This window comes from Scyliorhinus torazame, chromosome 29 (assembly GCF_047496885.1).
Source record: "Scyliorhinus torazame isolate Kashiwa2021f chromosome 29, sScyTor2.1, whole genome shotgun sequence".
Classification (NCBI taxonomy): domain Eukaryota; kingdom Metazoa; phylum Chordata; class Chondrichthyes; order Carcharhiniformes; family Scyliorhinidae; genus Scyliorhinus; species Scyliorhinus torazame.
The window spans coordinates 19,831,193-19,852,571 of NC_092735.1; the positions used below are offsets into that span (position 1 = coordinate 19,831,193).

The following is a 21,379-nucleotide window of genomic DNA, read 5'->3' on the forward strand; positions in this document are numbered from 1 at the left end:
TGGGTAACTGTGTCGGGTTTGCACGTTCGCCCCGTGTCTGCGTGGGTTTCCTCCGGGTTCTCCGGTTTCCTCTCACAGTCCAAAGATGTGCAGGTCAGGTGGATTGGCCACGCTAAATTGCCCTTAGTGTCCAAAGGCTTGGTCGGGTTACAGGGTTACGGGGATAGGGTGGGTGACTGGGCCTGGGTGGGGTGCTCTTTCAGAGGGTCTGTGCTGACTTGATGGGCTGAATGGTCTCCTTCTGCACTGTAGGGAATCTATAGCCGATCTGCTAGTAGGAGAAGGTACAATGGCGCTTACCTTTTCCATTACCAGTAAGTAGGCGTCAATGAAATCCCGGATCTCTTCCCCATTCAGTGTGTCTTTGTGCTGGTTGATGAAATCCTGAAGAAAGGCATTGATCCGGGCCTGGTTTTTAAATATCCGCTGGTGTGGCCCTGGAAAGTAGCCAATGAGGGGGGTAACGAAATACACCTAGCAGAAAGCAGAGGGGAATTACCGCCTGTAATTTTGGTTCTCCAATAGAAGACATTCATGAGGCTTTCAAGCTTTGAAAAGTCATCTTGAGATATACGTGGCGCTGGATTCTCCGGTCCTCCAGTCGCGTGATTCCCGGCGGGCGGGGCTATGCTGTCTGCGGGAACAAGGAATCCAAACAGCCGGAGAATTCTGGCCACAGCTTCAGTGAAAGGAAGACTCTGAATTTATACGGTGCCACTTCTGTCCACAGCCAATAGGAACAGGAATACACATTTAGCCCCTCGAGGCTGTTTTGCCATTCAATGGCTGATTTCTGACCTAACTCCATGTACTTTTGGTATTGGACTGAAGTATGTTTTATTTTCATAAGTTTAGATTATTTTTTAAAAATGTTTCCAATTAAGGGGCAATTTAGCGTGGCCTATCCACCTAACCTACACATCTTTGGGTTGTGGGGGTGAAACCCACGCAGACACGGGGAGAATGTGCAAACTCCATTTGGACCCAGGACCAGGATTCGAACCCGGGTCCTCAATGCCGTAAGCTGCAGTGCTAACCACTCTGCCACGTCCCACCCTCGGACTGAGGTACGTTTGAAGGGTGGTGTACCTATTTGTATGATCTTGGATTTACTTCTCCAGGCTTTAACTACCTTACAGAAACCAATGCCATTCCCTCTTTTTGAGGCTGAAATGCATATTAAGAAGTCACAGAGATTTACAGCACAGAAAGAGGCCGTTCGGTCCATCGAGTCTGTGCTGGCCATCAAGCACCTATCTATTCTAATTGCATTTTCCAGCACTTAGTCCGTAGCCTTGTGCGCTATGGCTTTTCAGGTGTTCAGCGAAATGCTTCTTCACCGTTGTGAGGGTTCCTGCCTCTGCCACCCGTCAGGTAGTGGCCACTATAAGTGGTCCCTTAAAGCTCTTCTTGCAGGTACTAGGGTCAGCTTCGTTCTCCTTTAGCCTATTCTAAAGAGTTAAAAGCAATATGTTAGGTAACTTCAACACGACTTGAAGAGACTTGAAATTGTGATGGTCCAATGTAGTGTCCTTATTGTTCTCTCACATTTTTTTCCCATGTAACAGGCAAGGGGTCAGACAGTAGAACTGGATCTCTTTCAACTTCTTCCTTGGCCAGTCATGTCCCACCCATTAGATTTCACATTTTGTCCATTTTTACTGCCAATGCTGTTACAGAGACGCATTGATGTCCAAATTTTACATTTGCAACTGTTGAAAGACACATGTAAGATGGCTGCCAGAGGTCACCTGCAACTGCAAGTTAGTCAAGCTTCTGGAAGTTTCTAAAATGGATTTAAATGATCAGGCCTAGTCAACCCTCCTGTGGAATTTCACACCTGCTATTGTGACGAATTATGCCAGAAACACAAGAACGATAAGCTCAAATTTCTTGACTCCGTGCCTGGTCCAGTCACCAAACAGAACTATGAAATCTGGTTATGTACAATGAGGAGCTAAAAGCAACTATTGCCCACCATTGCCTTTCAATGGGTTTGTGAGTTTAACCGTCTGGTGGGGTCCACAACATTGCCATGAGCAGAGTGTTAATAGCATCCCATTGTGTATCAGGGGAGCTGATGGCATAGTGGTATTGTCATAGGGCTGGTAATCCAGAAATCCAAAGTAATGCTCTGGGGACGTGGGTTCAAATTCCAACTTGGCAAATGGTGAAATTTGAATTTGGGAAAAATATGGAATTAAAAGTCCGTGAGGTGGTGCCCGTGAAACCATTGCCCACTGTTGTAGAAATACACCTAGACCACGAATACACTTTAGGGTAGGAAATCTACCATTCTAACCTGGTCTGGCCTAAAGGCCACACAGTGCAGCTGACTCTGAAATGGCCCAGCAGGACATTAAGTTCAATAGACATTAGGGATAGGCAATAAATGCTGGACCAGCTAGCGATGCCCACATCCCATGGATAAATATTTTAAAATAATGGACCCTCATCACGTGACTAAAACTGTTCACCGCCTTTTCAAATTCCCTTTTCGTTGCAAAGACACAGCTTGTTTTCCAACAGAAGGCATTGGCAGCAGGGGCAGAAAGCTGCTTTGTTCTCTCTCAGCTAAGTTTGGGCCGTGACCGTGCTTTCATCTTTCCTCATCTGGTCGTTGCGATACAAAGGCCATTTGGATTCTCTTTTCCCCACTGGCAATGCACCGTTGCCCGCGGTGGGGTGACGGGAGAATCCAGCCTGTTTCTAATTTCTCCGCATCGATCTTCTTCAACATTGATCAGCGCTGGTCCAAGTCCCCTTGACAAGCCCTCTGTAAAATATTGGCTGTCATCTCCAGCCCCAGATTGCCCCCGAGATGCTATAATTTACATTGAGTTCAGTCCCAGATTATTGAGAAGGTGTCCTCTCCCCACAGTCAGTCTTACAAATGAATAAAAATATTGGGGTTTCTGTCCGCAAATATTGGGGTCTAGTTCGGGATCGTAATGACACTTAAAATGTTAAACCGGAACGTGATTAAGAGGGTCTATAAGGCACCCCAGTCCCCACGGTACCCACTGGGCATGGAAGGCCTTAATGGTGTCAGTAGACACTGCGTGCTCCCTCTCTAGGGACACCTGACCACAAATGTAGCCGTGATAGAGGGGCAGACAATGGGGGTGGATGACCCCCTCGGTCACCTGCTGCCTGGACCTGTTTATGGTGACTTTGACCAGACCCAGGTGCAGGTTGATCAGGGCGTCCACCTCCTTCCCGCCCTCCTCCACACCGGGTGCTCGCAGGTCAAGAGCATGGTGTGGAAGTGCCAAACAAAACTGAAACAAAAGGAAACTGAGAAAGGGGGTGCGGTTTGCCACAACCTGGATATGCAAGTGTCATGGCCTCCCCAAGGCTGCAAAAGGGCAGGTTATTTGGGAGTCCGTGAACTGATGCTACCTACAGCGGCATGGGACTGCTAGAGTAACACCCTCCACCGTAGGCCCCCGATTTAAAGGGAGAGGGACTGCTCCCTAGGGGGATCTCTACTGGGGACCTCCTCTGCTGACAGGCAACGAGGGATGTCCGGGCGATGGGCGAGAGTAAGGAAATGAAGGGTGTACAGCAGCAGCCCACACGGGGATCCCCTTTCCGCTGTGCAGAACGGCAAGGAGGGCATTTCCGCCAGGCAGCTCAGGCTATGGGCCCCCGGCTCCTGAGGAAAGGTTCAGGGCTTGCGAAATTCAATCCAAGCAGGGGTGAAAACGGATCACCTGCTCCTTATTCAAATGCTGTGCGTTGCGTGCACATTTACTGCTGCGTTTCCAGCTTCGCAACAGTGACTGCTCCTCCATATGCCCGCCCCTAGAGGGCGCTGGCGACCATGAACTGCCATTATGACTGGCCCATGACGATGCCTAGCCAAGTAAGTGTAGTGGGTTTGCCGCTGCCTCCTGTGGTCTGGCTGACCAGGAAGCTCTGCCACTCTGGATAAACGATGCCCTAACTCTCCCATTCTTACCGCCTGCCGTCAGCCATTTTGGGAGGATGAAAGGAAAACCAGCAATCAGTGAATTAAACAAATGAGAAAGGGTGGCATCCCCAGGTGGCACTGTAACTCAAACAATACAGAAGAAGAAACTTAATAAATTCAATCAAGATGTCATTCCCAGGGGTGATGATGCACCCTAGCCCCTGCGGTACCCATCGGTCATGGGGGTGTTTCCCATTTATGTGTGCTCAAAGTACTTAATTAAACAGCATCCTTCCCCTGTGTATCCGACCAGTATAATTAACGTACCATTAAAATTTAGGAAGGATGTGAAGCCTTTGAAGAGCATGTGGAAACGACTTGTGAGAATGGCTCCAGGGACGAGAGACTGCAGCTCCCTGGATAAACTGGCGAAGCTGGGACTGTTTCCCGTACCGCAGAAAAGATCGAGAGGAAATTTGATGGATGCGTTCAAAATAATGAGGAGACAGGAAGAGTCGATAGGGAGAGACTGTTCCCATTGGCGGAAGGGTCGGGAAGCAGAAGGCACTAATTTAAGGCGCTGGACAAAAGGATGACATGTAGCAGAACCTTTAAACGCTGCGGGTTGTTAGGATCGGGAATGTATCTACGTGGCCTGAGAGTGCGGTTGAGGCAGATTCAATCATGGCTCCCATTAGGAAATTGGGTAACTGTCTGACCAGAAAAAGTTTGAAGTCTAGAGGGAAAAAGCGGTAAGTGGGACGAGCTAAGGTTGTATGGATGTGATGGAGTGAATGGTCTCTTTGTGTGTTGCAACCTTTCTCTAATTTTATAACTCTATTTAATTGGTCAAACAGGCTCGAGAGGCTGAGGGTCCGAATGGCCGAATCTTTTCTCCATGTTCCAGAATCTGTTGGGGCTGTTTAGCCCAGGGCTAAATCACTGGCTTTGAAAGCCAATGCAGGCCAGCAGCACGGTTCAATTCCCATACCAGGCACCGGAATGTGGCGACTAGGGGTTTTTCGCAGTAACTTCATTTGAAGCCTACTTGTGACAATAAGCAATTTTCATTTTCATTTCATCTACGAACCAAATTCTTGACATTAGCTTCTCTCGATTTTAATAGGACGTTCTCCGTCCCTTAAGGAAAGGAAGTTTGTATTTTTATTTTACCAGCGCCCATATCGTTGTCTGAAGCCTCATGTTCTCATCGATGAGTTTGACCAGTTGCGTGAATACCTCGTCTTCATAATGGAAACGCTTCCCGAGAACAATCGAGCAAATCACATTGGACACGGCGCTGGTGATTTTAGAGTTGGGATTGAAAGGTTGACCTGGACGAAAGGAAAAGGGGTTCTGTGAAAGTGAAGCAGCAAAACCCGCAGTCTATGGGTCGGACTTGGAATGACAGCGAGGTCGGGGCCTAATGCCACTGCCGCAAATCGGTGAAAGTAAACAGTCTGATGCGTTCTTTGAGGGGACATCTGGAACCCTCTTTTTAACTCTTGAAATCTCAGTTCATGGAGCATCTTGCGCTGAGTTGAGCTCAGTTCCTTTATTTTGGTTGCATGGCCACTGTCCTCCGCGCTAACGTTCCCAGCCCTCGGGAGCTGTCTGCTCTATTTGGCAAAGCAACAACAGACTCCATCATGGCTGTGGTGATGTGTATCAATGTAAATGCATGTAGGCTAGCTAGACACTAGAGGGAGCAGCAGAAACATCACACACACACGCTCAACCAATAGATCAGGTAGATAGGATAGGACCAATGGACATTCACGATACACACGGAGGTGACACGACAACAGGGGGGGCATTACACCAACCCATATATAAAGGACACCACACACATGATCTGCCTCTTTCCAGTGGAGACAGTCAGTGAGGAGAGACACAGGGTTGATTCAATATCACTCCCACCACGTGGATTGCAGCAACTGGTTAGTCAGTCTGGGTAGCTATAGTAGGATTAGCAGTAGTGTCGAACCCAAGTAATAGAAGTGTAAATAGTTTAATAAACGTGTTGAAGTTATCTCCACGTCTGAACCTTCCTTTGTCAAGTGCACCACAAGGAAGCCGTTTATGTTACACCTACAACATAACAAATCAATGGCTGCCACCTGTCTTTACTGCTAGCTGCAGGCAGGCACCTCCTGGAGGCTCTTGGTGTCTCTCATTGGGTTTGCCTCTTTCCCGATTATGGCATTCGCATTTAAAAATAGTAAATAATAAAAAGTGGTGACGTCAGCCCAACGCATCACACAAGTCTGCCACCCTCTCATTGATTCTGTCTACACCTCCCGCTGCCTCAGGAAGGCAGACAGCATTATCAGAGACCCCTCTCACCCAGGCTAAATCAAATCAAATCAAATCAAATAATGTCACCTGAGCAGCATAGTTGAGGCTTGAGGTCAGGACCCAGAATTCATCCCGGTTCGAACCCCACTTTGAATATCTGGCCCCTGTTATTCCGAAGAGATAAAGGAGGAGAGCGCCATTCGTCGCCTCGCTTACATGATCACTTAAGAGCAGTTTCGGACTCAGGAGAACCTGCTTATGTTTGGGATGGCCCACACTTGGAAAACAAACACAATTGCCGTGGGTTTGCGGCGGTATTCGCCGCCAGCGCAAACAGCGACGTGGAAGCAAAACAGATGCAGACGGCAAGAATCTCGCCGGCGAGATCGCATTTTCCGATTCTTCCCGCTGCCCCTACGAGCCACACAGCGAGGTGGCATGGGTCTTTATGACATTGAAAATGGTTTCATTGTCACCATTATTTAGAACATCGTCTTAAGTGCAGATTTGATGGACAGAATGGCCTTAGTTCTGCACGAGAAAGACTTTGTGATTCTGTGATTCTTTAATTCCTACAGCTGCCATGGTGGGATTTGAACCAGTGCCCGCAGAGCATTAGCGTGGACCTCTGAATTAGTGGTGGCGCCAACGTCTCTCTATCTCCTCGACCCCGCCCCAATCTCCTGTCTTTTAATGAGATGGAAGAAATGTTGGCGACCGATTCATAGCCGAACAAAGTGGGGGGGTCTCACGATTAGCTGAGGTGATGTTGTTCCTGGCATTTGGGCCTATCATCAGGGCTTCCGTCACCCTGACGATGATCCAACCTTTGTTACCCAATTGGACAAATCCTGGGCACTGGTGAGGCACATTAGTGATCAATAAATGAAGAGGGTTTTGAAGGAAAGGACAGGAAACAAAATTTTCTTGGGCTGCAACGATTAATTTTATTTCTTCCCCAAGGGGCTTGTGCCAGCGTGTCTTCGTCATTAACCTTTAAACCTGCGAGACGCCAGGCCAAAACTTCAGGTTTGGAAACCGTATTGCAAATCTGAATTAAAAAAAAAATTAAACGCAGCACTTACCAATTGATGCTTGAAAGACTTCAGTCAAATACTGGGCTTCTTGCAGAATTTTCTCCTCAAAGGCAATTTTGCCTAAGCCAAAGTTCCTGAGAGCAGTCAGTGTAAATCGCCGTTGCTGTTTCCAGGACCTTCCATAGGGGGCCATGATAATGCCTTTCCGAAAAGGAGGAGCAATGCATAAAGAATAATAACGAGTTCTGATTTTGAGGACGCTGAGAAAATTCAAAGCAGTTTTTTTGGCCCAATAGCACCATGGAATTTACAGTGCAGAAGGAGGCCACTCGGCCCATCGAGTCTGCACCGGCCCTTGTAGAGAGCACCCTACTTAAGCCCACACCTCCACACTACCCCTGTAACCCAATAACCCCACCCAACCTTTTGGACACAAGCAAAGCTGGTTCCTGTACAATGAACAGCAGAAGGTTCCTTTGAGTCTGTTTCACTCTAAGCCATCGTTATAGGATCACAGAATTACTGCAGTGTAGGAGGAGGTCATTCGGCACATCGAGCCTGCACCAATCCTCTGAAAGGGCACTCTAACTAGGCCCACACCCCCACACTCTCCCTGAAACCCCACCTAACCTTTTGGACACTAATGGGCCAATTTGGCATGGCCAATCCACCTAACCTACACATCTTTGGACTGTGGGAGGCACCTGGAGGAAACCCACGCAGACACGGGGAGAACGTGTGAACGCCACCTGGCCAGTCACCTGAGGCTGCAATGGGTCCCGGGTCCCTGGCGCAGTGAGTGTTAACTACTGTGCCACCATGCCGCCTCTAAATGTGATCATGTGATCTAAGTCCATATACTAGCCTAACCAGACTTACTAGCTACCACATGGTGTTTGAACTGGCCAGCTCACTAACTCTGGCTGTCCCAGAGGCTGGGTCCCGAGAGAGCGGGAAAACCGGTGCCCTCTGGTTTTATAGTGGTCGCGTCCTGTCTGGTGATTGGCTGCTCTGTTCTGTGTGCTTCCTAGTCATCCTGTGAGTCAATCACTGCCTGTCTGCACTCCATTATATACATAGATGTATATTATGCCACGCCTGGTACCATGATGTGTTGGGTAGGTTGGGTTGATGTGGACTGCACTTGATGCAGTGTAGCAAGAGACAGACCTCCAACACTTGATAAGATGCAACATGATTTTATTTAACATCTAAACTATTATACATGTTCAACTGTGGGTTGACACTATGCTGACTTGACTGGAGACCTGATACTAGCCTAACCAGACTTACTAGCTACCACATGGTGTTTGCAGTGGCCAGCTCACTAACTCTGACTGTCCCAGAGGCTGGGTCCCGAGAGAGCGGGAAAACCGGCGCCCTCTGGCTTTATAGTGGTCGTGTCCTGTCTGGTGATTGGTTGCTCTGTTCTGTGTGCTTACTGGTCATCCTGTGTGTCAATCATTGCCTGTCTGCACTCCATTATATACATCAATGTATATTATGACAACCACAAAATCCCACCAGTCTCTTTTCTTTGACTCTCTTAACAGCAGGAATTATTTCTCCTAATCCACCTTATGTGCTCCCATAATAGCTTGAAAGGTTCGGTCAAATCAACTCACAGCCTGGGGTGGCACGGTGACACAGTGGTCAGCACTGCTGCCTCACGGCACCAGGGACCAGGTTCAATTCCAGCCTTGGGTGACTGCCTGCATGGAGTTTGCACGTTCTCCCCATGTATGTGTGGGTTTCCTCCGGGTGTTCTGGTTTCCGCTCACAGTCCAAAGAAGATGTGGAGATGCCGGCGGTGGACTAGAGGTGGGCGCAGTAAGAAGTCTTACAACACCAGGCTAATGTCCAACAGGTTTATTTGGAATCGCTAGCTTTCGGAGTGTAGCTCCTTCATCAGGTGAGTGAAGAGGTAGGTTACACAAACAAAGCATACAAAGACAAAGCCAATGATGCAAGACGATACTTTGAATGCAAGTCTTTGCAGGTAATTAAGTCTTTACAGGTCCAGACAGTGCAACTAGAGAGAGGGATAATCACAGGTTATAGTGGTGTGATTTGTCTCAAGCCAAGACAGTCTATAGGATTTCGCAAGCCCAGGCCAGCTGGTGAGGGTTAAGTTAATGCGACATGAATCTAAGTTCCGGGTTGAGGCCGTACTCATGTGTGCAGAACTTCTTACTGTATCCAAAGATGTGCAGGTTAGGTGGGCTTATGGGGTTGGGTGGGTAGTGGACCTGGGTAAGGTGCTCTGTAAGAGGGCAGCACGGTAGTGCAGTGGTTAGCACTGCTGCCTCACGGAGCCGAAGACCTGGGTTCGATTCCGGCCCCAGGTCACTGCCCATGTGGAGTTTGCACATTCGCCCCGTGTCTGTGCGGGTCTCACCCACACAAACCCAAAGAACTGCAGGGTAGGTGGATTGCCCACGCTAAAGTGCCCCTTAATTGGAAAAAAAGAATTGGGTGCTATAAATTAACAAACAAAAGTGCTCTTTCAGAGGGTCGGAGCAGCCTCGACGGGCCGAGTGGCGTCCTTCTGCACTGTAGGGATGCTATGAACCCGTGGCCGACGAATACTACCATAATTTTTTTAATATCGCCTTGCAGCTTAATGTTTGGGTATCATTCTAGTAAATTTCCACTGCATTCTGAAGGGCAATTAGGGAATGGGCAGTAATTCCTAGCCTAACCAGCGACGCCCACATCCCATATATGAATAAAAAAATTAATTCCCCCCAGGGCTGAGGGAGTGTCTCAGAGCCGGTTAGGTCTCAATCCAGCCCAGCCTCCTCGACACACCCAGGACTCTGGCATGGTCTGAATTTGAGCGAGGTAAAGCAAAGGAAGTGGTTTAAGTTTCCACTTTTATTTTGAGTACCATTCTTCGCGGAATTAAAACCCTTCGTACCTTGCCCTTTCGTAATTTCTTCAATCAGGGGGAGGTAGGGACGTCCAGCAAATTCTCGACCCTGTTGCACGAGGGCCTCTTGAATGATCTCAAACCCATTGATGACAACAAACGGTATGCAGAAGATGTAGCAAGTAAAAAGGTTCCCGTACTTCTTAGAAAGCTTTTTTTCGGGAAGGGAGGAATGAAAAACAAAGAAATTATGTACGCCTGTGCCCAACTCTCCAGAATTGACCAAGTTCATTGTTACACGCTGAACATATGTTTAGGAAAATGAGAGGTGACCTTTGTCATGTGAGAGTACCTTTAAGAAATGGGTGTTTAAGAAATGCACCTTTAAGAAATGGGGATGCTCATGTTACTGGAGCGATGTCAGAGTGTGGGTGGAGCTGAGCTCCACTTCTGCTTTTTAGTTTCAGTTTGAGAAAAAGCTTGGGTGTGTCTGTGTTGTTCAGTGAGCTGCATCTGAAGTCTGCCATCCAAAGACTATCTTAATCATTTGGTGAATTCAGAATTATAAATGTTTTCAGGATTGAATGTAAACCCTGATGTGAGTCTGTTTAGAGGTTTGTTAAGTCTTTTGGATGTTAATAGAACAGCATACAGATTACTTAGCGTTGTACTCTTTGGGGGGTGTATTTGAATTAATGGTTGCTAAGATATTCACTGTTTGTTTTAAAAAGGTTAACTTGAGTTCATAGAATAAACATTACTTTGTTTTTAAAAATACTCGTCCATTTCTGCTGTACCACACCTGTAGAATGAGCCGTGTGCTCCCCATACCACAATCTAGTAAAAGTTGTGGGTCAGGTGAACTCCATGTTACACTTTGGGGTTCTCTAAACCCTGGCCCATAACACCTTATTGAGACATATCGGATTCTCAGGCGGCTTGACAGGGTCGATGTTGAGAGGTTGTTTCCCCTTGTGGGAGAGTCCAGGACTAGAGGGCATAATCTCAGAGTAAAGGAGTCACCCATTTAAGACAGAGATGAGGAGGAATTTCTTCTCTCAGAGGGTGGCACGGTTGCACAGTGGGTAGCACTGTTGCTCCACACCGCCAGGGTCCCAGGTTCGATTCCCGGCTTGGGTCACTGTCTGTGCGGAGTCTGCACGTTCTCCCTGTGTCAGCGTGGGTTTCCTCCGGGTGCTCCCGTTTCCTCACACACGTCCCGAATGATGTGCTTGTTAGGTGAATTGGACATTCTGAATTTTCCCTCTGTGTACCCGAACAGGCGCCGGAGTGTGGCGACTAGGGGATTTGCACAGTAACTTCATTGTCTACTTGTGACAATAATAAAGATTATCATCAGTCAATCTGTGGAATTCTTTACCACAGAGAGCTGTAGAGGCTGGATCGTTAAGTATGTTCAAGGTTGAGATAGACAGACTTTTCATCGGTAAGAGAATTGAGGGTTACGAGGATAAGGCAGGAAAGTGCTCCCCCCCAAAGCAATCATCGAGTCATTCGTGTCATAGGAGTTAGGAAAAGGTAGTTCGGTTAGTCAAAGATGACATCAGCACAATAGAGAGGGATGATTTAAATTCAGGAGTTATAGGATGCAGGAAGAGTTTGGGTAGAGATGAGGAATGATAAAAGGGCAAGAAGTCACTTGTGGGAGTGATGCACAGGCCCGCTACCAATTATCACATGGTAGATCAGGGTATCATAGAAATAGTGGGAGCTTGTCAGAAAGGTGCGGAGGTTAACATGGGGGATTTTACTCCACATACAGACTGGAATAATCAGATAGGCTAAGGTAACATAAACGATGAATTTGTCGAATGTTTTGGGGATAATTTCTTAGATCAACGTATTCTGGAACCAACCAGGCAGTGGGCTATACCATTCATGGTACTGTGCAATGAGATAAGATTGATTAATGACCTCATAGTGAAGGCCCCCCTACATAGCAGTGATCATAAACTGACAATCAGTTTGAGGGAGAGAAGAGTGGGTCTAAGACTAGCAGTTTAAACTTGAATAAAGGCAAATAAGAGGGCATGAAAGCAGAGCTAATGAAAGAGAACTGGCAATTAAGGTTAAAGGACAGGCCAATAGAGGCACTCGGGCAGATATTTAAGGAGATATTTCAGACTACACAGAATAGATACAGTCCTTCGAGGAAGAGGAATTCCAAGGGGAGGGCCCTGCATCCATGGTTAACTAAAGAAAAAAGATATTAATCTTAAAGAAAAAACACAATTATGAAACGATTGGAGGCAGGTCAGAAGATAGACAGAATATTTTTTTAAAAGCAAAGAATAACTAAAAATGTAATAAGGAGGGAAAAATGAGAGTACAGGAGAAAGCGACCTAGAACTATAAAGGCAGAGAGTAAGAGTTTCTATAGATATTTAACAAATAAAAGAGTTAACAAAGTGAGAGATGATTCTACAGAATGTGAGTCTGGGGAATTAAGAATAGGAACAAGGAGCTAACAGATGAATTGAACAGGTATTCTGCATCAGTCTTCACTATAGAGGCTGCAAATAGGAACTCAGGAAAATTACAATCACCAGGGAAGCGGTACTGAGCAAACTGTTGGAACAATAGGTAAGAAAGTAAGTTGCGTAAAGGCCATAAAGAGACTACTAAATGATACATGTGGGTTAGGTGAGTGGGCAAATATCTGGCAAATAAAGTATAACATGGAAAAATGTGAGCTTGTCCATTTGGCAGATAGAATAAAAGTGAAGTGTATTGTTTAAATGGTGAGAGATTGCACAGCTCTTAGATGCAGAGGGATCTGGGTGTCCTAATGCATGAATTGCAAAAAGTTAGTTTAATAAGGACATGGGGAGTCCACACCAAGTAAATTAAGAACAATGTTTTTTTAATATAAACGATATGTTCATTACCGCTAGATCTCTACTGGGTTCCTCTCTGGTTGGTTCCTTACTGGACGACCTTATATGCATTGGGTAATTCAGATACCCTGCACCTAGCAGGGGAGCTCATCCTCCACAAGAAGTGCAGGGAAACCAAGCATTCCCACCCCGTAGGTCCCACGAGGGATATTACTAAGAAAGGTAATAGAATGTTAGCATTTATTGCGAGGGGAAATAAATACAAGAGTAGGGAGGTTATGCTTCAGTTATGCAGGGCATTGGTGAGACCATGGGCGTGAATCCCGCCCCCGCCGGTTGCCGAATTCTCCGGCATCGGAGATTCGGCGGGGGCGGGAATTGCGCTGCGCCGGTTGGCGGGCCCCCCCCGCGATTCTCCGGCCCGGATGGGCCGAAGTCCCGCTGCTAGAATGCCTGTCCCGCCGGCGTGGATTAAACCACCTACCTTACCGGCGAGACAAAGCGGCGCGGGCGGGCTCCGGGGTCCTGGGGGGGGGGGGCGTGGGGCGATCTGGCCCCAGGGGGTGCCCCCACGGTGGCCTGGCCCGCGATCGGGGCCCACCGATCCGCGGGCGGGTCTGTGCCGTGGGGGCACTCTTTTCCTTCCACCTTCGCCATGGTCTCCACCATGGCGGAGGCGGAAGAGACTCCCTCCACAGCGATGCGCGGGGATGCCGTGAGCAGCCGCTAACGCTCCCGCGCATGCGCCGCCCGGCAATGTCATTTCTGCACCAGCTGGCGGGGCACTTCCGCCAGCTGGCGGGGCAGAAATCAGTCCGGCGCGGGCCTAGCCCCTCAAGGTTAGGGCTCGGCCCCCCAAGATGCGGAGGATTCCGCACCTTTGGGGCGGCGCGATGCCCGACTGATTTGCGCCGTTTTTGGCGCTGGTCGGCGGACATCGCGCCGATACCGGAGAATTTCGCCCCAGATCTGGAGTACTGTACAGTAGTTCTCCTTAATTAAGGAAAAATGTAAATGCATTGGAAGCAGTTCAGAGAAAGATTAATAGGTTAATACCTGGAGTGGGCAGGTTATCTTGGGAGGAAAGTTTGGAGAGGCTGGGCTTGTAGCTGCTGGAGTTTAGAAGAGTAAGATTAGTCCTCCCCTTGGAATTCCTCTTCCTCGAAGGACTATATCTATTCTGTGTAGTCTGAAATATCTCCTTAAATATCTGCCCGAGTGCCTCTATTGGCCTGTCCTTTAACCTAAATTGCCAGTTTTCTTTCATTAGCTCTGCTTTCATGCACTCTTATTTGCCCTTATTTAAGTTCAAAATGCTAGTCTCAGACCCACTCTTCTCTCCCTCAAACTGATTGTAAAGAGTAAAGATTAAGAGTATGATTAAAACAAATAATATCCTAAAGGGTCATGACAAGGGTGGACATGGAGAGGATGTTTCCCCTTGTGGGTGAATCTAGAACTTGGGGTCACTGTTTAAAAATAAGGGATCGCCCATTTAAGACGGAGATGAGGGGCTGGATTCTCCATTTGGGGGTCTAAGTGCTGATGCCAGCGGAGCATGTGTGGACTTTCATGGCCGAAAAATCAGCTCAAAACCCACACTGATTGCAGTACGGTGAGGGGCTTGCACCGACGTTGACGGAAACCCCCGTGGACCGCACCAAAAACATCCGGGTCCCGGGCCGCGCATGCGTACGCTGACGACCTGCACTGGTCACGCCATACAAAATGGCGCTGGCTGTGCGCGAACCCAACCCTCCATCCTCGACCCCACAGCCCATCCCCTGGCCACGCACTGGCCAGTCCTCCCAGCCCTAGCAGAAGCCCCCCCGGCCAGCGGCATGGATCCCGGCCGAGTGTGGCGCCGCGGGACACAGGTGGCCCACGCCTTCGGGAACTCGGCCCATCGGCGACGGAGCATCGTGGGTGGGCTGGTCGATGACGCGCCAACACCTTTGGCGAAAGGGGGAGGGGCATGGTGGACTGGAGTCAAACCGCCGCCGGCCCCGATTCCGGTGCCGGGATTCATTCTCCGCCCAATCGCCGATCATGATTTTGGTGTCGTGCTACGGAGCATCCCGCCCGAGGAGAATTTTTCTCTCTCAGGGGATCGTGGGTCTCTAGAATACCTTTAAGGCAGAGCGAGATAGATTCTTGATAAGAAAGTGGGTGAAAGGTTACAAGGGTTGGGCAGGAATGTGGAGTTGAGGTTAAACTAAGACTAGCCATGATCTTATTGACGGGCGGAATAGGCTCGAGGGGCTGAGGGCCTTAACATGTCCTAATTAATATGTTCATGTGTGTGTATCCTTGAATATTAAGCACCTAATCCTCAGCACTTTGAAACCATGTTTCACATTGACACTACTCCCATCCAGCTATTTGTACCTGTAGGAGTTTTACATCTACAATATCAAACTTTTTTCTAACTGAATCAGATCTGTATCCAAAGAAGGGAAAATATGTTTCATGCAGACACTTGGCTGATTCATAATTTTACACCATGATTGGCAAACAAACCAGAGGTGACATGTTAAAAATAATATACCTTGTAAGTTTTTAATCCTCTGGAATACACTACCTGCAAGGCCAGTAGAAATGGGTTCAATAATAATTTTTAATACAGAATTAGATAAATACTGGAAGGGGAGAAATTTGCTTTGGGAATTCAGGGAGGAGTGGGACTAGCTAAAGAGATAGCACAAGTAAGTCGGGCTGAACGATCCCCTAATCCGGTGTAGTGTTATCTGATTCTATGAATGCTCCAGTGGCTCGATAGTAATGGTCATCACTTATCTGACCTCCAGAAATGCTATTCACCACTTAGCGAAAACCAACCACGCCACCTCCATCAACTCCCCTCGTACTGACGGGTTTAGCTCAGTTGGCTGGGCAGCTGGTTCGGTATGCAGAGCGAGGCCAACGGTGTGGGTTCAATTCCCGGACCGGCTGAGTTTATTCATGAAGGCCCTGCTTTCTCAATCTCGCCTCCTTGCCTGAGGTGTGGTGAGCCTCAGATTGAATCACTACTAGTCCACTCTGCCCAGCCCCACCACTCAGGTGGTGGTCACTGGGCTAGAGACCCAGGATAATGCTCTGGGGACCCGGGCCCGAATTCCACTAGGGCAGATGGCAAGATTGGAATCCCATAAAAATATGGAATTAAAAGTCTAATGATGACCAGTGCCTATTGTCATTTAAAAAATCTATCTGGTGGACTTCCGGGTGCGGCGATGACCAGCTAAGTCGCACGTTTCGGCAGCTCCCGGTGGAACGGACTTTTGGGCTCTTAATAGGAGCCCCAACGGCAATTTAAACGGCCAAAAACACTGTGCGGTAAACCAGAAGGGAATCCCCCCGGACACGCACGGATAAGAGAGAGGATAGCGGCCGGATTGCCGAGGATCCTCTGGAGCAGCGGCAAGGAAGGGAAGCTCAAAGCAAGATGGTGTCGGAAGGTGGCCGTTTGTTATGGGGCCCGGACCAACAAGAGTTCCTGCAGCGCTGTGTGGAATAGCTGAAAAAGGAGTTGAAGAAGGAGCTGTTGGCCCCGATATTACAGGCGATTGAAGGGCTAAAGGAGGAGCAGAAGACCCAAGAGCAGGAGCTTCGGGTCGTGAAGGCAAAGGCTGCTGAAAATGAAGACGAAATACAGGGCCTGGTGGTGAAGACAGAGACGCACGAGGCACAGCATAAAAGGTGTGTGGAAAGGCTGGAAGTACTGGAGAATAATTTGAGGAGGAAGAATTTAAGGGTTCTGGGTCTTCCCGAAGGCGCAGAGGGGGCGGACGTCGGGACATATGTGAGCACGATGCTTCACTCGCTAATGGGATCGGAGGCCCCGACGGGCCCTTTGGAGGTGGAGGGAGCTTATCGAGTTTTGGCGCGAAGACCGAGGGCTGGAGAAATACCTCAAGCTATAGTGGTGAGGTTTCTCCGCTATAATGACAGAGAGACGGTCCTCAGATGGGCGAAGAAAACTCGGAGCTGTAGGTGGGAGAACGCGGTGATCCGCGTATACCAGGATTGGAGTGCGGAGATGGCGAGAAGGAGGGCAAGTTTTAATCGGGCAAAGGCGGTGCTTCACAAAAAGAAGATCCAGTTTGGAATGTTACAACCGGCGAGATTGTGGGTCACACACCAAGGGAAGCACCACTACTTTGAGACGGCAGAAGAGGCGTGGACATTCATTGTGGACGAGAAGCTGGAATAGTCTGGCGAGAGAAAGAACTTTTGGGACAAAGTGGTGGGGTGATTATGTGGGGCGAGGAAAAAGGGGGGGGGGGGATGATTTTTCAATTGGTTAATCTTGCGATCCTGTAACTTTTCTCTCTTCCCCATGTTCGAGGGTGGGGGGGAGTATGAGGAACTATGGGCACCGGCCATTAGGGGCGGGGCCGAGTGGGAAACGCGGGCTTTGTTCCCACGCTATGGTAATTATGGCGGGAACAGGGACGCAGGAAGGAGGGGGCCTCGCACAGTGGGGGCCGAGGGCAAGGGGGGAAGCCGAGGTCAGCCAGAGTTCGCTGACTTCTGGGAGCAACATGGGGGGTGCAACTTCGCTAGAAAGGGATCTAGCGGAGGGGGGGGGGGGTTAACTGGGTTGCTGCTGCTAAGGAGAAGGGGAGCTGTTATGGGACGGGGTGGTCGAGGCGGGAGGGCGCCGTCGGGGGGATACACGGGTACGTGGGAACCGGGTGAGGAGCTGGGTTAAAAAAGGGGATGGCTAGTCGACAAGGGGGGGGGGGGGGGTAAAGAGCCCCCAACCCGGCTGATCACGTGGAACGTGAGAGGGCTGAACGGGCCGATTAAAAGGGCACGGGTACTCGCACACCTAAAGAAATTAAAGGCAGATGTGGTTATGTTGCAGGAGACACATCTGAAACTGATAGACCAGGTCAGGCTACGTTAAGGATGGGTGGGGCAGGTGTTTCATTCGGGTTTGGATGCGAAGAACAGGGGGGTGGCTATCTAAGTGGGGAAACGTGTACTGTTTGAGGCAAAGACCAGAGTGGCGGATAGTGGGGGTAGATATGTGATGGTGAGTGGCAGATTGCAAGGGGAGGCGGTGGTTCTGGTGAACGTATATGCCCCGAACTGGGATGATGCAAATTTTATGAGGCGTATGTTGGGACGTATCCCGGACCTGGAGGCGGGAAAGTTGGTAATGGGGGGAGACTTCAATACGGTGCTTGATCCAGTGCTGGACCGATCGAGGTCCAGGACCAGGAGGGAGCCGGCAGCGGCCAGGGTGCTCAAGGACTTCATGGAGCAGATGGGAGGGGTAGACCCCTGGAGATTTAGTAGGCCTAGGATTAAGGAGTTCTCATTTTTCTCCCATGTCCACAAAGTATACTCACAGATAAACTTTTTTGTCTTGGGAAGGGCACTGATTCCGAAGGTGACAGGGACGGAATATACGGCCATAGCTATTTCGGACCACGCTTCAATTGGGTAGACCTGGAGGTAGGAGAGGAAAAAGAACAGCACCCACTCTGGAGAATGGATATGGGCTTATTGTCGGATGAGGGGGTATGTTTAAGGGTGAGGGGGTGCATCGAAAGGTACTTGGAGCTTAATGACAATGGAGAGGTTCAGGTGGGAGTGGTCTGGGAGGTGTTGAAGGCGGTGGTTAGAGGGGAACTGATATCCATAAGGGCACATAAAGGGAAGCAAGAGGGTAAAGAAAGGGAGCGATTGCTGAAAGAACTTTTGAGGGTGAACAGGCAATATGCGGAGGCACCGGAGGAGGGACTGTACAGGGAAAGACAAAGGCTGTATGTGGAATTTGACCTGCTGACCACGGGTAAGGCAGAGGCACAGTGGAGGAGGGCACAGGGTGTACAGTATGAGTATGGAGAGAAGGCGAGTCGGCTACTGGCCCACCAATTGAGGAAGAGGGGAGCAGCGAGGGAGATAGGTGGGGTGAGAGATGAGGAGGGAGAGATGGAACGGGGAGCGGAGAGAGTGAACGGGGTGTTCAAGGCATTTTATGAGAGGCTATATAAGGCTCAGCCCCCGGGAAGGGAAGGAGGTAATGATGTGTTTCTTGGATCAGCTGGAATTCCCTAAGGTGGAGGAGCAGGAGAGGGCGGGACTGGGAGCACAGATTGAGATGGAGGAGGTGGTAAAAGGGATTGGGAGCATGCAGGCGGGGAAGGCCCCGGGACCGGACGGATTCCCGGTGGAATTTTATAGGAAGTATATGGACTTACTGGCCCCACTTTTGACGAGAACCTTTAATGAGGCTAGGGAAAGGGGGCAGCTGCCCCCGACTATGTCGGAGGCAACGATATCGCTCCTTTTGAAGAAGGAAAAAGACCCGCTGCAGTGTGGGTCCTACAGGCCCATTTCCCTTTTAAATGTAGATGCTAAGCTCCTGGCCAAGGTGATGGTGACGAGGATAGAGGACTGTGTCCCGGGGGTGGTCCACGAGGATCAAACTGGGTTCGTTAAGGGGAGACAGCTGAACACGAACATACAGAGGTTGCTAGGGGTAATGATGATGCCCCCACCAGAGGGGGAGGCGGAGATAGTGGTGGCGATGGACGCCGAGAAAGCATTTGACAGAGTGGAGTGGGATTATTTGTGGGAGGTGCTGAGGAGATTTGGTTTTGGAGAAGGGTATATCGGATGGGTGCAGCTGCTGTATAGGGCCCCGGTAGCGAGCGTGGCCACGAACAGACAGAGGTCTGATTACTTCCGTCTACATAGAGGGACGAGGCAGGGGTGTCCCCTGTCTCCGTTACTGTTTGCACTGGCGATTGAGCCCCTGGCCATAGCACTGAGGGGCTCCAGGAAGTGGAGGGGAGTGCTCAGGGGAGGAGAAGAACACCGGGTATCCTTGTATGCAGATGATTTATTGCTATATGTTGCGGACCCAGTGGAGGGGATGCCTGAGATAATGCAGACACTCGGGAGTTTGGGGAATTTTCGGGGTACAAATTGAATATGGGTAAGAGTGAGTTGTTTGTGGTGCATCCGGGGGAGCAGAGCAGGGGAATAGATGACTTACCGCTGAGGAAGGTAACAAGAGATTTCCGGTACTTAGGGATTCAGATAGCCAGGAGTTGGGGAACCTTACACCGGCTTAATTTAACAAGATTGGTGGAACAGATGGAGGAGGATTTTAAGAGGTGGGACATGGTGCCCCTGTCACTGGTGGGTAGGGTGCAGGCGGTCAAAATGGTAGTCCTCCCGAGATTCCTCTTTGTGTTTCAGTGCCTTCCGGTGATGGTCACGAAGGCTTTTTTCAAGAGAATTGAGAAAAGTGTCATGAGTTTTGTGTGGGCCGGGAAGACCCCGAGAGTGAGGAGGGGGTTCTTGCAGCGTAGCAGGGATAGGGGGTGGCTGGCACTACCGAGCCTAAGTGAATGCTACTGGGCCGCCAATATCTCAATGGTGTGTAAGTGGATGGGAGAAGGGGAGGGAGCGGTGTGGAAGAGATTGGAGACGGCGTCCTGCAAGGGGACTAGCCTACAAGCAATGGTGACGGCGCCGTTGCCGTTCTCCCCGAAGAAATACACCACAAGTCCAGTGGTGGTGGCAACACTAAAAATTTGGGGGCAGTGGAGACGACATAGGGGAAGGACGGGAGCCTCGGTGCGGTCCCCGATAAGAAATAACCATAGGTTTGTCCCGGGGAGAATAGATGGGGGATTTGGAGCATGGCAGAGAGCTGGGGTTGTGCAACTGAGAGATCTGTTCGTAGACGGGACGTTTGCGAGTCTGGGAGCGCTGACGGAAAAATATGGGTTGCCCCAAGGGAATGCATTTAGGTACATGCAACTGAGGGCTTTTGTGAGGCAACAGGTGAGGGAATTCCCGCAGCTCCCGACGCAGGAGGTTCAAGATAGAGTGATCTCAGGGACATGGGTGGGGGATGGTAGGGTGTCGGATATATACAGGGAAATGAGGGACGAGGGGGAGATCATGGTGGATGAGCTGAAGGGAAAATGGGAAGAAGAGCTGGGGGAAGAGATTGAAGAGGGGCTGTGGGCAGATGCCCTACGTAGGGTAAACTCTTCGTCCTCGTGCGCCAGGCTAAGCCTGATACAATTCAAGGTTTTGCACAGGGCGCATATGACCGGAGCAAGGCTCAGTAAATTTTTCAGGATAGAGGATAGGTGTGGGAGATGCTCGAGAAGCCCAGCAAACCACACCCACATGTTTTGGTCATGTCCGGCACTGCAGGGGTTCTGGGTAGGGGTGGCAAAGGTGCTTTCGAAGGTGGTGGGGGTCCGGGTCGAGCCAGGCTCGGGGTTGGCTATATTTGAGGTTGCAGAAGAGCCGGGAGTGCAGGTGGCGAAAGAGGCTGATGTCTTGGCCTTTGCGTCCCTAGTAGCCCGGCGAAGGATATTGCTTATGTGGAAGGAAGCCAAACCCCCGGGCGTGGAGA

At 49.6% G+C, this 21,379-nt stretch overlaps 1 protein-coding gene across 1 annotated transcript in view; it reads right to left on the minus strand.

Annotated features, from left to right (window-relative positions):
• The window catches only part of LOC140404130 (cytochrome P450 2J2-like), a 42,246-nt gene that overhangs the window by 19,247 nt on the left and 1,620 nt on the right, over positions 1–21,379 (minus strand). Inside the window, exons 2-5 of the mRNA XM_072492548.1 lie at positions 10,172–10,334; positions 7,300–7,452; positions 5,090–5,250; positions 301–474 (exon numbers count right to left, since the gene is read on the minus strand). Of these exons, the coding sequence (XP_072348649.1) occupies positions 301–474; positions 5,090–5,250; positions 7,300–7,452; positions 10,172–10,334 (651 nt within the window). The remainder of the gene's footprint in view (positions 1–300; positions 475–5,089; positions 5,251–7,299; positions 7,453–10,171; positions 10,335–21,379) is intronic.